A 17,396-nucleotide genomic window follows, 5' to 3' on the forward strand; every position below is an offset into this window, starting at 1 on the left:
ATAGAAAACATATTTTCCTTAATATTCAGTACAGAAAAATGTTTTATTACAAGTATTTAATCTGATTCAGTGTCAAGCTGACCATCGACGATGACACCGAAACGTATGAAATATCAGCGCAGACCGCGCGTTACGCTTCAAAGACGCTTTCTAGAAATTCATATATCTCGGGCCGTCAGCGCCGACGGTGACCGAGCGGTCAGCATGTCACTATAATCAGCATTATAGTCAATAGATTGCACCACTAATACTCAAGGGCGTATTAGTGGTGCAATAGTGGCGTTCCGGTAAACTCACTCACTTGGCGAAACACAGCGCAAGCCCTATTTCACGTCGGTTTTCTGTAAGCCCGTGGTATTTCTCTGGTCGAGCCGGCCCATTCGTGCCGAAGCACGGCTCTCCCACTCGTGTTGTGTTTCGTGGAGCGTAAGGTGCTAAGGGAAAGGCGCAATTGAACAGAAGGTCTACGTTTACAAAATGAAAAAGTAAAAGTATCAGAGCTTTTACATTCAGCCACTGCCGCTGCTACTCGCGCTGCCGGCAATATTGCTCTGAATACGTCGGCGGCAGTAAGCCAGTGAGCGTTTACACAGCCCTCTACATACCTGCCGCGTCAGGCAGCGGCAGCAGCATGACAAGTGGCAGCACGAGTGACTATTTATCGCACTGCCCACTTCCCTTCCCGACAGGGCTGAATGTAAACGGCCCTTAAGACTAAGAGGCTGTTTCACCACTTCCTGATAAGTGTCAGATAGTCTATCCACAACTTATCTGATAGATACTCTATAGTCCATACTTTATCTGTAAGATAGCGTATCCGGCACCTTATCAGGAAGTGGTGAACCAGGCCCTAAATATTATTATTATCATGTAGATTCAAAGTAAATAAAACAACAAAGTACAGACAACATTTACTAAAAGATAATATTATGCTTGCAAGTTGTATTTACAAGAGCAAATATAAATAACCATAACATTGTTTCAATGGGTTGCTGCCATAACGGCAGCAGTTTGGTCGTTTGTCCACGGCCGCCGTCGCCGGACCGTCACCAAAACGAGATTTTAAGGTAAGCGTCCACTTATCGGCATCGCACGCAGCGGATTTTAGTATGCCTTGTAAACGAACTCACACAACAACGTCCAAAATGGATTTTAGTATGAGGCGTACTCCGTTGCGTGCGTCCGATACCGATAAGTAGTCGCTTACCTTTAGGCCGATAAATTGCCACTGTATCACATAGGCTAGTGGTACTTAACCTTTTTTACCACGTCTTAAACACGTTTTAGTTTTGATGTCGCGGCTTACAACCCAACCCAACTTATTTAGTGGTAAAAAACGTTGTTCAAGATTAGCGACTGCTTTACAATTATTTATAATAATAATATCTATGGACACTTCACACCACGTCAGTCTGGCCCCGTGGTAAGTCCCTGAAGGGCCACTGTTAAAGCCCCGGCAGGCCGTTGGTTGAGTGTAGCTGACAATATAGACAGTCATAGGCTGTAGGTAACATTTTCTACGACCCATGCCGCCGCTGCTGTTTAGTGGCATGGAGCAGTGCTCCGCAAACTTTTTGTGTTCAAGGTACAGGTATAAAAATTAAATTTTTTGGAGGTACACCACATTATTAATCAGTGTACAGGGGTGCTCTAAGTTCCCATCCTTTTGTCGCTCGTCCTGAGAAGTTCCCTTTTTTGGTTCTTATAAACTATAGGAATATGTAGGTAGGTACGATGACATTTTTTGAGGTACAACAACTACTTGAACTACTGGCCACGGTACATCAGTGTGCCGCGGCTCACCTTTTGCGGTACACTGACTAGAGCAAAATGAAACACTATGTCACATAGTGGCATTATATCGGCCCAAAAAATCTCGTCCTCGGTTCGGCGATCGCGGCAGTGGACAAGCGACCTTTGTTTACAACCATGTTATAAACATTAACGTCTATTAACGCCGTGTCAACGCGTATAATGTTATCAGATTCAAATGCTATTAGGATGCGACTTAATGGAGTCAAGGAATATTTAAGGGTCGGTTCACAAGTGACGTGTAGAGAGTGTAATATATTTAAACTAGCTGACGCGGCAAGTTGTTATGCCTCATTATCAATTATTTCTAGTATCAATATACCTAAAAAGTAGATAAAACCTATTCTGAAGCCTAAAGAATTTCATTAAAATCAGTTGAGCCGTTTTTAAGGTATTCGCGCACAAACACTGTGACACGAGAATTTTATAAGTATTTTAGATGAGTCATTCTGATGAAACTGATCTTTATTAAGTACAATATACACATTAAATTGGCTAGTCAGTCGCGGTATTATTCAAAAATTTGAAGAAATTTAAAAATGCATTTCCTCATCACGTTGCAATGTGAACTGACCCTTAACATTCATTTCGTACTACACAAAGTATGGTGTTGCGAGTATTCATGGGCTATTGCTATTGAATTTTTTTTATGATATAAAGGTACAATTTCTAGAAGCTAGAGTTCATAATATTAAATTACAAATTTTTTTTTGGTTCTATGATTCTATCACATTATTTGTATCACGATAAATTTACAAAAAAAAATTGAAATTTTCCTAGTAGGTATTAAAATTTCACATAATAAGGGGTTGAATGAAAAACTTAATATAAATAAACATTTCAAACATTGAAAGAGGGCAGTATCAGAAATCACCTTACAGCAATAAAAATATTTTCATATTTGTAAACCAAATCAATAAGAATCAAATACTTTTTGATAAAAAAATATTAAATATTTTAAATTGTGATAAATACATACTTTTATTACACTAAGCTGATAGGGTGTTATAATAGTGCTACAAAATCGCGGAGGTTCGAAATATTCGCTAAATAGTGCAGGTGTAGTCGTAGCATGATGACTCCGCGTTTCGGGCGGCCTCCTCGCTCGACACACGGATGTTAGAAGACGAGGGTTTGGACTCCCAAAGTCCAGGTGTTTCGATAATCTAAAACAATTTTTTTGTTATACAAGAAAACTTTGAAATCGTTTTCAAAATTAGCATTTTAATAGTCTTAATCGGAGAGTTAAGTCGGTCAGAGAAAAATTGTAATAATAAACGAAACTCGGCAGTCGGGACTCAACTGTGCTATAAAATGATTATTACTTGACATAAATGCCTTCTTGATAGCAAACTTATAATAAAGAACATCCTAAGATGCTGAGAGTGTATCAGACAGGATTAATGTAACAAAAACATATTTAAAAATATAAGTATTCCTACAATTATAATATTTTTTCTAATTGCACTTAGGACCGGGACACATAAACACGATACGACGTCGTGTGACGTGTCGTAATTTACGACGAGCATCGTAAAAAACTGTGTTGCGACATCATAACGTGCCTCGATACACGGCACGACGCCGTCGATACAATGCAGGGTGAATTGTCGCAGTTAATTTCTTTGAATTTTGAATAACACGCATCGTGAGTTTCTACGACGCGACGTCGTGCCGTGTACCGTGGCACGTTACACGGCACGACGTCACGTCGTAGTTTTTTACGATGCTCGTCGTAAATTCCCACAACGCGACGTCGCATCGTGAAACGAGGCCGCATCGTGGTACGACAAGACGTCGTATCGTGTTTTTGTGTCCCGGCCCTTAGTACTTACCTTTTGAACTAGTTCCTCGAACGCCAAGTTGATACCCTCTTGTGTCTTGGCACTGCTCTCTATGAACAGCATTCTGTGTTTTTGTGCGAACGCCTGACCCGCCTCTCTGCTGACAGCTCGCTCCTGTACGACAAATGTAATACTTAATAATATCAGGGTAGACAGAATTACTAAGGAGTAACTCGACTTCATACAAACGGGCGAATATACGCGAGTTGGGCGTGAGTGTCAATTTCAACATGTTTCTCAATGCTTAGTAACATTGGTACGGCGCGCACCGGCCGATACGACACACTACGTCAAACTTATAAATTAAGAGATCTCTTCTGAGTCGGCCTACTCGTTAGTTCTGTTTACTCTGCTAATATTATACTATAGGCCAGGGGTCACCAATTAGTTTCGCTCAAGGGTCCGTTTTAAGAATTAAAATGTCCTTCGCGGTTCACACATTAAAAAAATATTTATTAAACAAAATATGTAATTATGAAAACTACAAAGGTGTTTATTTGTATCAATGACAAAAATGACGATTTTTATTGCTACAAGTTCATCAGTATGTCGAGACTGAAATTAATTTTTAAAGAACATGGTTGGTCCGCACACAATGGGACAGCGGTCCGGATGCGGACCACGGTCCGCCATTTGGTGACCCCTGCTATAGGCTATAGCGAAGGTATGTTAGTCTTCTACCGCTTCACACATAAATCTGTCAATTGAAGACGTTAGTGGATGTACCCGATTACTAACATTTTATAACCTAAGGAGATTTACTCATTTTTTTCCCTTATAATTTGAACAAACTTGTAACTTGCCTACTTCATTATCAGGCTAATTTATCTGACTATACATAAAACCTACATTTTTTTTTAATTTAAAATCATTTTCACTCCCCTAAAGCCTCCATTTATGCAAAAAGGGCAATTTTTTAACTGTTACTTACCTGATTATGAATCCACTAACGTCATACACTAACTAAAAAAAATTTAGATATATGTATTTAAAGTGCAGTTTGAATTATAAATTAGGTTAATTTTAATAACCGAACATTCAAACAGCACTTTAAATATATCTAATTTTTTTTTATGTTATACATCTCATACTATTTGGCATTGAAATTATTTTAAATACGAATTAATTATTTGAAATCATCGGAAAACTGTTTGTTTACAATCCATCACTTCGTCATATTGCAATCTCGCGGTTTTTACAATCTTAAGGTGACATAATATACAAACCATGCAGTTTGAGATATTAACACTTTAAACTTACCTTATCTATTTTATTTCCCACAACCAGACATACAATATTCTTCTTTGTGGAATACACTTGTAACTCCTCCACCCACTCGTTAAGTTTGTGCAGTGTTTTTGGCTCCGATACATCATATACCAATATTGCTCCATGTGCGTCCCTACAAAAAGAATGTAAATAAAATACTGCACTTGTCACATGCTTACATGCTGCACATTTTATTATAAATGCTAATTTGATGTTACATATTTTTTAAGCTGGAAAAATTTCTAATGGATACCAAAAAGCATCTTGTGCTAAGCAACTCATACCAGTCTCGTACCAGCTACATAAAACCCAATGGCATTTGTCACACTGCAAAATAAGTTGTGCCACAGGCATTAACGGCCGTTCCCAATATTCAATCTATCTCTGGTTTGACATACAACCGATCGCAGCTAACATTGAATTGACATAAAATATATGTCTCTAATGTCTAATGTGAGCTATTCCTATCTCTAGTAGGGCAAAACCAGAGATAGATCAAATATTGGGAACGACCATTAATTTGTTGTTACACATCCAACCCAATATCTCAAAACATTGGACCATGTGGTACTTTTCAACTGTAATTAGTGTAGGTAGAATATTATGGAAACTAAGCAAATTTTTCTCATGTGTATAGTCAAAACTTAGAATTTAAAACAAATAGTTTACAGTATTATAGGGGGTATATAACCTATTTATTAAGGTCGAAGATTTAATATTAAAATGTACCTGTAAAAACTATTTGTGAGCGTTCTGTATCTCTCCTGTCCTGCCGTGTCCCAGATACCGAGTTTCACCTTCAGACCGTTTACGTCCATCACCTTACACTTGTAGTCCACTCCTATTGTGGCAGGGAACGAGGAATTGTAGTCCCCGGTTGTAAATGCTAGGATGATGCTAAAAGTATACAGAATATTTGAGTGCAATGTTAAAGACATAGAAGATAGATGTTACAGGTATTCTTTGTTTTAGTCTGACATGATACAACTTTGGTCTTTTTATTTCTATAGATATCCCTAAATGTTATAGAACTAGACCTGGCTATAATTGTAACTTAAACCTTTATTAAGTCTATGAGACAACAGCATGCAACATGTTGAGAATGTTAAGCACTTATGTCTTACTTAAAGTACAATAAAATGTCCAATTAAAGGGTATATTAACTGCTAGCCTAACCTAACCTAACCTAACCTTTTCATATACATATTTTGAATTAGAAAAAAGAAAAAATAACACAATATTGTGTTTTTTTTCTCATCAGTGAGTTGGAGCAACAAAAAAAGATTATCCATTATAGCAAATTAATAATTATTCTTACAAGGGCATGCCCTAGAATCTAGGCATGGGTGACTAAACATAATCAGCTATTTGTAAGTATATTATTTTGTACTAATAAAGGAATTGATTGAATAAAGAAACTAGCAACAATGAGTTAAACTTAGTTATTAAAAAGAAATGAACATAGGTTATTGATTTCTTTCTTATAAGTAAATAAGGTTGGTTGATAACAAATTAGTGTGTGAAATCACAGCTTGTCATAAACAAAGATGACCTTTTGGGAAATCATTGATTTCTTTGCCTGAACTTAACTATTTTATAACCTTGCAATATTGTAATAATATTGAGAAACACAAAACGATCAAGGGTCAGCAACTGTTTGTGAGTCATACTGTTACTGTATCACAAAAATATATTGCGTAGATAGAAGTAAGTAAACACTATCATTGAGTTATAATTCGTATCGTCATAATTTTATTCTTACCTGGACTTGCCAACTCCACTTTCACCGATTACAAGAATCTTTAACGTTGTAACGTAATCCATATTAGTTTATTCACTAAAATATCAAAATAAATGCAAAAACTGATTTTATTTTCAGTGACAGCTTACGGAGCACAAAAGTCACATTTATTGCTATATATTCGAAGTTACAGGTGCTTCAAGAACTTATGTTGAATTTTGTAAATTAATTTACATTTATAAACACAATATCACTTATTTATCGCCACGGATAAATAAAATATGCAAAAAATTATTGCGATCAGCGATGTTTTTACTCTTTTCTGATTTTGACAGCATTGATATTGACACTTGACAGCTCCTGATGACAACAGCTGTCAGCTGCTCTAAATGGCAAATGTTTACTGAATACAGCCAAAAACGACTTACAATAAACAATTTGGGTCACATAGCGAGCGACCGCTTCGCGGTTGTATAGGCGTTTTTCGACTAGCCGGCCCGGCACCGGCCCCGGTGCCGGGGAGGCATAAATGTATAAAATGTATGGCTCGCTTTTTTCACTTACCGGCACCGGCCCGGCGCGCAGCGATGGGTCCCGCCAGCGCCGGGGTAGCAAGCTTCCCACCCGGTACCGGGACAACAAATCTGCAATGTTTTGTGTACGAATTGTAGTCGTTGGCCGTTGCCTATTTGTGTGCGTGTGTGAGCGAAGGATAATGCGGAGTGGGCCGTGGGGGGAGAGAGTCTCGCCCGCCGCGCCGGCCCGGCCGCCTGGCGTAAACCGGCAACTGGAAAAACGAGCCGGTGCCGGGCCGGTTAGTCGGAAAACACCCTATCGATAGTCATATTCGTTATAATGTCTTTTCAACGCATTGCGCATGCGCAGTTGAAGGTTAGTGTCAGCTTGTTATGTGCTAAATTATTTTCATCAATTCCTGTCAGATTTTGGCACATAACATTGACACTAACTTTCAACTTTGCGCATGCGCAATGCGTTGAGAAATGCGTTGAAAAAATCGACCAAGTGCGAGTCGGACTCGCGCACGAAGGGTTCCGTACCGTTATAGAGCAGAAGTAAGCCACAAATTGTGTTTTTTGTATGGGAGCCCCCCATCATTTTTTTTTAAATATTATTAATTATTAAAGTACACAATATATTATAATAAAGGATTTTATAAAAATTTCAAATCTGTGTCTAATTGTTACCATTATATAAAAATCACGTTTCTTGTATGGAAGCCCAAGGGGGGCTTCCATACAAGATTATTTTCATCATCAACATTATTAATGTTATTTTATTTTGTTTTTAGTATTATTTGTTGTTATAGCGGCAACAGAAATACACAATCTGTGAAAATTTCAGAAGTCTGGCTATAGCGGTTTTTGAGATACAGCCTGCTGACAGACAGACGGACAGACAGACAACGAAGTCTTAGTAATAGGGTCCCGTTTTTACCCTTTGGGTACGGAACCCTAAACACGAAACAAAATAATAATATACCTACGACTGATGCAAACGCGCGATAGTATCGCGATTGCATCTGAGGTTGCGTTTCCAACAATAATGTGTTGTCAAGAAAGTGTAAACCTAGTATTTTAATAATTTTGGCTGGGTTTGACATAACGTGACCAAATTACTCAGTTCCGCAATCTGCCTAATTTCTATGAATCAACTTTACTGATTGTAGGTAGATCAGATAGATTTTATCACGAAAAATGTACGGTTACGGCACCGCCCAAAGTCAACACAAACCTTAATCAGTAAATCACTTGGGTACTAGCATACAAAAAATTACTAGGATAAAAAACAAGTTAAAACATTTCATATTATAGCTTCCTATCGAGGTACGCAATACCTCGATAGGAAGCTATAATATGAAAAGGTGATGATGACGTTTGGACATAATAGAAGCATTGATAGTGCAGTTCACACTCGATGTAGCATCTCTTTCAGCGGCGCACAATACCTGTGCGAGAATTGCGACCTCATTCGCCCCTTTCTTTATAAAGCATCAATACTCATATTTCCCACTGCAACTCTGGTTAGATTACTTCTATTCATAGCCGTATATAGTCGCCACGTCTGGTGAAGAATTCTGCGTCAAAGTACGTGAATAGGTGCCGATTAATAAACGCTTCGCTTTAAATCGATATTGTCACAATTTTTAGGGTTCTGTACCCAATGGATAAAAACGGGACCCTATTACTGAGACTTCGATGTCTGTCCGTCTGTCTGTCTGCCTGTCTGCCTGTCCGTCTGCCTGTCCGTCCGTCTGTCTGTCTGTCTGTCTCCAGGCTGTAACTCAAGAATGGTAATAGCTAGAGAGTTGAAATTTTCATAGGTTATGTATTACTGTTGCAGCTAATAACAACAAATACTAATCAAACAAAAAAAACTAGATCAAAATCGATCCATCCGTTTGGATGCTACGATGCCACGGACAGATACACACACAGACAAACAGAGAGACAGACAGACAGACACGTCAAACTTATAACACCCCTCTTTTTTGTCGGGGGTTAAAAACAAAATATAATTGATATTTAAAGGGGTATAAAAATCCTACTAATAATATAAAGGCGAAAGTTTGTATTGTGGACTGTATGATTTTTGTTGATATTATTTATATATCTATATTTGAGCTTTGATGACTTTAAATTAAATCACTTTTAACTCTTCACTTCGATTTATTATATTAAAATTAAACTTTGTGCACTGTACCAAGGCAAAGGGCGGACTACTCAATATTTATACTCGTTACACCCGTAATCTGACCTATCGGAGCAATTTATATCCGTCCGATAAGAATGGTGTTCTCTGACCAAGTTCCGTCAGAGTTTCTGGAGTCGTAGTTTCCGTATGAGTCCTATGCCAACGCCACGACGCAACGTCGACCGGCCTATTTATACGTCTAAGCTTCACTCCCGCCATGCGCTAGCGCAGAGGGAGAAGACCCCGCCCACTTATCCCGGTGCGGGGATATACGCAAAAGCCCCCGCCTTATTTCTATCGCGCGGAGATACCATTTCAGCGTACACCTATCTCTTTCCTACCCATTGCTATGGCACTGTGCACTACACAATACAAATTACATACACAATAATTATTCAATACATATGCAATACAACAATTTCAATACCATGATATTATGTTCTTAATCTACGTAACATAATATCATGACTCACAGATCAGAGTCTTAGATTAATATACATTATACAAATTAAATGCAATTCAGATGTGTACTAATTAATCATCTACTAATACACATTATTCGTATTTCTTGCCCTCTGATTCCAAACGTATGAATTACACAATACGTGGCAAGAAATACTCATAGCAACAATTACTATCGCGGAAATTAATACACAAGAATACATAACGCTTTATTATACTCAAAACCTATAGCTAGATACTACAACACATTTAATAAATAATCACATTCGTATCTAACCCCAAAGGTGTCCCATATTACATACGATACCCTAGTCTTTATTTATTTGTAGTTTACACATATTCCGATACACATAATCAAATAAATAAATCTACCGTAGACAATAAACTAAGCATCTGCTAGCTTTCTAAAATTCTATTCTCACGCTAGTTTCTCAGATATTGCCGAACGTTTGTTCCTAAATATCCTATATATTTTATTGTTCTGACAAAGACAATGCTTTATTACTTTTTAAGAGAAACAGCTTTACTCGTCACTAATTTTTAAGGAACACAATAACGTATTTTAACTAACGAACCTAATACAGTCAAAGGGACCGAACATGTGGCGATTTCACTTTAACAATATCTTAGAAATACACTACTTAACTTTCTAAAATATGTTCGCCGCCCTTTTCATCGTTGTGTCCACAACAGTTTGTATACAGTATAGATGTATGTATGTTTGTTACTCTTTCACGTAAAAACTACTGAATGTATTTTAATGAAACTTTACAATAGTAAGCATATACATCAGAATAACACAATAATATAATATTATGCTACAATTTTAACCGAGTCTCACAATGGGGGAGGTGTTATGTTCGTTTTTAAACCGATTTTCAAAATTTTTCTTTTCGTGTACATATGGTATCATTCCAATTTGGTACTATATTCATACTAATATTATAAACTAGACGATAACTGGGCTATCTAATATTGAAAGAATTTTTCAAATCGGACCAGTAGTTCCTGAGATTAAAGCGTTTAAAATAGCCCTTTCAAATAATTTTCCCCCGTTTTTTCCACATTTTCCTTTATTTCATCGCTCCTGTTAGTCTTAGCGTGATAAAATATAACTAACTAACTAACTAACGAACTCTTCCGCTTTATAATATTAGTATAGATGCGAAAGTGTCTGTCTGTCTGTCAGTTACCTCTTCACGCTCAAACCGCTGAACCGATTTTGCTGAAATTTGGCATGGAGATAGTTTGAGTCCCGGTAAAGGACATAGGATAGTTTTTATCCCGGAAAAATGTACGGTTCCCGCGCGATAAACGAATTTTGTCGCAACGGAGTTGCGGGCGTCATCTAGTTCACAATAATCGGACAAGTGCGAGTCGGACTCAGTCACGAAGGGTTCCGTACCGTAAAGCAAAAATAGGCCAAAAATTGTGTTTTTTGTATGGGAGCCCCTTAATTTTTTATTTTATTTTATTATTTTTTAATTCCAGGCGCGGTCCGAAGCCCCCTTCGGACCCCCATGACCCCCTCCAAAATCTGGGACAAATGGATAAATCTCAAAATCTTGCAAAATAATAAAAGGAAATTTCAAGCTACCCCATAGCAGCGACAAATATATTTTTTTAATGTAGTGACTAAACTGTACTCGGCGAAACGAGGCGGTAGCGGTCATTGCTTCATATTCAGTTCACATCGAGTATGGAAAATACCATATCGCCCTTCATTGTCAATTGCGGTTTCTATAGAAAATGGCAATATACTGTCTGACCTCCTCCAAAATTTTAGGCTACGACCGCGCTTCTTTGAATGAATTCATTTTTCATTCAGAAAAAATCATAAGTCTAGCTATAGCGGTTCTTGAGATACTGCCTGGAGACAGACAGACGGACAGACAGACAGACAGACGGACGGACAGACAGACAGATAGACGGACAGACAGACAGATAGACGGACAGAAAGACATCGAAGTCTTAGTAAAAGGGTCCCGTTTTTACCCATTGGGTACGGAACCCTAAAAATGGTGACCTAATGAAGGTTTATATCCATAAGTAATCGAGGGAACTCCTCAAATTTTATATGAAAACATGTGGTGAGTGGTGACTTCGGTTTTTTGAAAAGTATCCAAAGCATATTATGCTATCAACAAGTAAGATTTTGAGTTTGTTTGTTTGTTTGCTTGAACGCGCTAATCTCAGGAACTACTGCGGGGCTAAAACGGTCACATTAAGCAATTCCTCTCAACTAGGGAATGCAATAGCGGGATACCGGGATCCCGAAATACCGGGATCCCGCATGCATTTTGCGGGACTAATCCCGGTCGAAAATTTAGCGGGATCCAGCGGGACTGGCGGGATTACAAAAAAACATGATTTATACCTGTAACACTGCGCGCCGGGGTGCGGGAACTGACTACAGGCAGCCCACTAAATAATTTACCTTCAATTCAACTATAATTCACTTTAAATAACAATTGTACTAACCAGCGTGGAAGCTGAGCGAACTTTTTCAGATGCTTGCTACCTTGTGTCGAATATCAGGAGCCGTTTGGCAGACGACACAATTAATACCTTAACTTTTTTGACATACTTATATTCGAGCTTGTAACGAAATCTTTAAGCACAAATATATTCCCTATATTTGAAAAAGATGAATAATTTTTAGAAAATATGAAAAAAACGTGTTCTTTAGTTTTTTTTTACTTTTTTTGAGTAGTCATTCCCAAAAAAAGTTCAGTTATTTATTATTTTTATACTAGTATATTAGTTTATTAATACTTCCGAAGTTCCGACTTTATATCTAAAGTCGGAAGTATTAATAAACGCTTGTAAAAAGTGCCCGACCAAGTTTGTTTTATTTATGTTTATAAGAATAAAACGGGGTAAGTACTTATATCAAGTAAAGTCAATATAACGATTTATTTTAAAACTTTAAGTTCACCCTGTGGGATTCCGCAAATACCGGGATCCAGCGGGATTGTGATGGTTCAGTCCCGCAAATACCGGGATTGAAATTATCCTGCGGGATTGCGTTCCCTACTCTCAACCAATTCAGCAAATTTATTGTCAAAACTGTCAAACTGACAAATGTCAAATCAGTACAAAAATACAGAAATGAATTGCAAGCAGAGTTGCACTTTGCGATTTAAAAAAAATTAATCATATTATGATTCATATCGTGATTCTTCAAAGCGACCATTTTAGCCCCGCTGGTCTGATTTAAAAAAAATCTTTTAGTGTTAGATAATAGATATAGCTATTAATTTCCACATTTTCCTCTGTTTCCTCAGTCCTATTAGTCGTAGCATAATAATAGCCTATTATCATGCTAAGAATAATAGCACTATATGGGACCGAAGAAACAGAGGCAAATGTAGATAAAACGTGGAAAATATTAGAAAGGATTTATCTCACGAACTACTGGAGCAATATTTATGTTATTAGGCACAGGTATAGAGCTGTAGACCACATGACGGGACATTAGCAATTTTTTTGTAACTACAGTTTTCGTAATTTAGGTGGGCGAAGCCGCGCGGGACATCTAGTAAATTATAAAATCGACAATTTTGGGTTAGTCGCCCCCTTAAATAAAACTTACAAGAATAATAATTTCGAAGTTTAATAATATTTTTTTAAATTGAGATTAAATAAGAGCTTGGGAAAACATTTTAATCACAATAGAGATCCTCCATCTTCCTGTTTAATCCAGAATAGGTTACAGGGAATAATGCATTAGTGAGAGTGAAATTTATTCCCGAACCGAATAATAAAGGTTCAAACCGGATAAATTTGAATAAAGGCTTTGGACCAGTGAAGGCTTCCACTCGAAAGAACGCCTATTGCTTTGTTTGGCAGATTAATTTACCTTCGCACTATTTACATAATAACCCCCGAGTTTAATAATTTAGTTTGGAGTTGTCAACAGAATTTGTGACCCGGTTTTGGAAGGGAAATCTGCATTCTTCTCCTACTTCTACATATTAATATTACAGCGGCAGCTTAAAAAAAGAATATCTTCGATATTTCAATTCAATTATATTGAAAAAATGTACTAACGCTTAGAGCAGCTTAAATATCATAGAAAATAGTGTCTATATTGGAGGTTGTAATCTATGTTCATATACTGGGGCGGACGCAAACGGCAGGAAGCGCAGTATCTGCCAGCGAGCCACGCAGTCGCCTCTAAAATTTTACACCCGCTATCGCCCATCAATATTTCGAAATTCGAATGTCGATGCTTGTTCTGTGGCAATTTCATGACGCCATATTGGAATTTTAGTTTTCTAAAAGATTTATTGTTCAGAAATTAATTTAAGAGCGATGAAATTCATTTTAAATTATTTAAAATACATGTTTAATTAAAAAATATATATACTAGAACAGGGGTTCCCAAACTGTGCGCCGCGGCGCCCTGGTGTGCCGTGGATAGGCAAGAGGGGCGCCGTGAGTCAATTCTTCATCATTAACCGAAATCACAAATATTATAAAATAAAATTATAATATGAATTATACATAGCAGGCAGATGATTAAGTATTTGTTTATTATTATTTACCTGCTTAACTTAACTAAAATAATCGTTAACGGTTAAAGGTGTTTATTTATGCATCTTTTTGTAATAGCTAGGTAAAGAAGGGCGCCGTAACAAAATATTAACTGCGCCGCAGGCTGAAAAAGATCGGGAAACCCTGTACTAGACAATAGTAATTAAGAAAGATGTCTAGGATCTGTCTAGAATCTTTCGATAACTTCATCTCACCACTAACTCATAATAACTACAAAAAGTAATAATGTGTTGTATAATTTCGAAAACTTGGGACAGCTAACAATTTAAATGGCTGTTTATTTTATACAAATAGCATCTAGTAATGTATAAAATGTTTAAAAGTTATTCCATGGTGTTTTCAGAAACTTCAAAACATTAATGAAAACCTCCATTTTGCGATAGTTTGTATCGAGGTCAGTCGGACGCGGCTAGATTGGTCTTTTAGAGCTAAAAACAATAACGCGGTAGCTCCCAGTCTTCTTTCACGACCTCTAGGGAGTTTATTTTAAAGAAACGAACCAAGTAATAGTATAGCAACAACAAGCATAAGAGAAAATGTTTTTTTTGCGATGATTAATTGGCTTTTTAACCGTCCATACCTTTGCCCCAACACATCAGGTACCTACTAAAAATATTAGATTCGAAGTTTAAAAATTGAAAAGAAAATTCGGCCAAGTGCAAGTTGGACTCGCGCACCACTATAGAGCAAAAATACCAAGAAATGTGTTTTTTGTATGGAAGCCCCCTATATTATTAATTTTATTTAATTTTTTTTTATTAATTATTAAAGTACAAATAAAATTGAGTATTTTGGGAACATTTCAGGTGGCTACCTCATCATCGATACCAAGCGTAAAATGTTTAAAAAATCACGTTTGTTGTATGGGAGCCCCTCTAAAATATTAAATTTATTTTGTTTTTAGTATTTGTTGTTATAGCGGCAACAGAAATACATATTAAGTAATCTATGAAAATTTCAACTCTCTAGCTATCACCGTTCTTGAGTTACAGCCTGGAGACAGACAGACGGACAGACATCGAAGTCATAGTCTTAGTAGTAGGGTCCCGTTTTTACCCTTTGGGTTCCGTAACCCTAAAACGCCTACCTACTCAGTTGGTATTTTACGTGTTTTACGTCTTACGTCTGATTAATAAGTATTTATTATTATAAACTAATTTATTATTATAAAAAATTTAAAAAAGTAGTCAAAGAGCGTTTGTGTGCCAACCCTTATTATAAGGTCAATAATTTCATAGAAGATGGCACATCTTGGGAGCAGGATGGCTTCTTGCAAGGCTACTTCTACATTATTATATTATGACTTACAATTATGTATGTTGACATTGTATATAATATTAAGTTACAAAATTGTAAACTTTATTTTAAAAGAACAATTTTTCTCTCACTTTTTTGGTAAAAAGTGGAACCCGTGCGAGTTTCTTACGCCGGTTCTTCTCGCCGGGGTAGTTCCCGAACCGGTGGTAGGCATCAGGTAGACATTCTGAAAAAATTTGATTCAAATTTACTCAGAAATAAATCATTTTTTATTTTATTTATTTTTATTTATTCTGTGAAATTAGTGAGTGTATTTTTGTAGAATTTTAAGTAGTTACTAAATACGTAATTTATATATTTTGCAAATTATGTGCAACTGTTTAGACTTAGTATAGGTATATTATGGCCACAGTAAATAACGTTTAAAATCGAGCGGCAGGGTGTGCTAAACTAAGGTAAAAATAATAAATTAATAAGGTTGGGTTGCACCAGAGGCGTGGTTAAAGTTAAAGTTAAGGTTAAAATTAAAGCTAAATTTAGCTTTAACTTTAACTTTGACCGGAGAAATTGATAGTTGCCAGCTGGTCCAACAAGGTTATAAATGAACGGCGCTGCTGGTAAAGGAGAACCGTCAAAAATTGCGTTTTTGTATGATGACAGCGTTAGTTCCTTTTTTCACCACGTGCATTTAAAACCTTGTCGAGCTCTATGGTTATGGTTAAATATGGCGTCTTGATGGCGTCCATTTTTAACTTTAACTAAAGATTTGACATTTTGTATTGTAGTTAAAGTTATAGTTAAAGTTACAGTTATAGTTAAAGTTAGTTGGTGCAACCCAACCTAAGTAATATAATATATACCTAGTAGTTATTAACTTATTACCGTTGTTCTCTACCTACGCTTGTAGTTAAGGTCACCCCCGAGCGAACGACCTTGACCATACATTTGACGCGTTGCCGAGATCGCACAAAAATCCTATTTTTTACTTATCTTAGTTCAAAATTGGTCTAAACAAATTCAAACGGGGAATATGTAGTTAGTGAAATTGTCTATCTATTGTCGTGTGTTTTAAATAAACGTAATTTGCAAATACTAGGGAGATGCTGAAAGTATGCTTGAATTTTAATAAATTGGTATTACTTTGGAAGCTGATATCATGAGTATGTTGATATACTGAAGATTATTGCTGTATTTTTATTATAACTTTGTAGCTTTCAAATTATCAGATAATAAGGCTCTAAATACGGTAAATAGGGAATATGCAAAAAAAAATAATTCCATCTCAAATATATTTTTCTGTAATCTTTATCATCCTAACATTATAATCAAAAGGTATTTTTTTAATTAGTTATCATTTAAACCCATAAAATGTTTAAAAAATGAAAATTAATGGAGGGAAATTCAAACTTACTAAACGCGCCACCATTGGTCGAAAAGAAATGTGACGTCAGATGTTACAAATCGGCGTCGATATTCATACTGTGGCTATAGTGTTTGTTAGAAAAATAGTTTAAAACTCGTGATTTCTAGTGAATCTATATTTAAAGTGAATCTATATGAGTATATTAGGTTTTATAAATGAGTATATTAGGTTTTATCAAAGCACAATCGGACTATCTACCGCAAATAGATGCATTTATGATGTTAGAATATTTTGCATCAAATCTTGATTTTACGATTTTATTTAATTAGACTAGCTGACCCGGCAAAAGTTGTTTAGCCATGTAAATTATTTCTCC

At 36.5% G+C, this 17,396-nt stretch overlaps 1 protein-coding gene and 1 long non-coding RNA gene across 2 annotated transcripts; both read right to left on the reverse strand.

Moving 5' to 3' along the window:
* Nucleotides 1–899: 899 nt before the first annotated feature.
* On the reverse strand, nucleotides 900–16,507 carry LOC121725332. The gene is made up of 3 exons (XR_006035363.1): nucleotides 16,498–16,507; nucleotides 11,477–11,485; nucleotides 900–1,242 (listed from the first exon to the last, which is right to left on the reverse strand). It is a non-coding gene; the product is annotated as an uncharacterized LOC121725332 (long non-coding RNA).
* Nucleotides 2,745–6,969, reverse strand: LOC121725331 (ras-related protein Rab-18). Its single transcript, XM_042112225.1, has 5 exons — nucleotides 6,688–6,969; nucleotides 5,655–5,822; nucleotides 4,917–5,058; nucleotides 3,648–3,770; nucleotides 2,745–2,978 (listed from the first exon to the last, which is right to left on the reverse strand). The coding sequence occupies exons 1-5, from the start codon at nucleotides 6,747–6,749 to the stop codon at nucleotides 2,859–2,861; spliced, it is 615 nt and encodes a 204-aa protein (XP_041968159.1). The 5' UTR covers nucleotides 6,750–6,969; the 3' UTR covers nucleotides 2,745–2,858.
* Nucleotides 16,508–17,396: the final 889 nt, after the last annotated feature.

This window comes from Aricia agestis, chromosome 3, assembly GCF_905147365.1.
Source record: "Aricia agestis chromosome 3, ilAriAges1.1, whole genome shotgun sequence".
Taxonomy (NCBI): domain Eukaryota; kingdom Metazoa; phylum Arthropoda; class Insecta; order Lepidoptera; family Lycaenidae; genus Aricia; species Aricia agestis.

What these genes read in the sequence shown, in the direction of transcription:
- LOC121725331 (XM_042112225.1), bottom strand. Translation starts at nt 6,749, where the DNA reads ATGGATTACGTTACAACGTTAAAGATTCTTGTAATCGGTGAAAGTGGA. An exon ending in CTCACAAATAGTTTTTACAG is followed by an intron (nt 5,059 to 5,654) that starts GTACATTTTAAT and finishes TTCTTTTTGTAG; the next exon opens with GGACGCACATGGAGCAATAT. An exon ending in TGGGAAATAAAATAGATAAG is followed by an intron (nt 3,771 to 4,916) that starts GTAAGTTTAAAG and finishes TTTGTCGTACAG; the next exon opens with GAGCGAGCTGTCAGCAGAGA.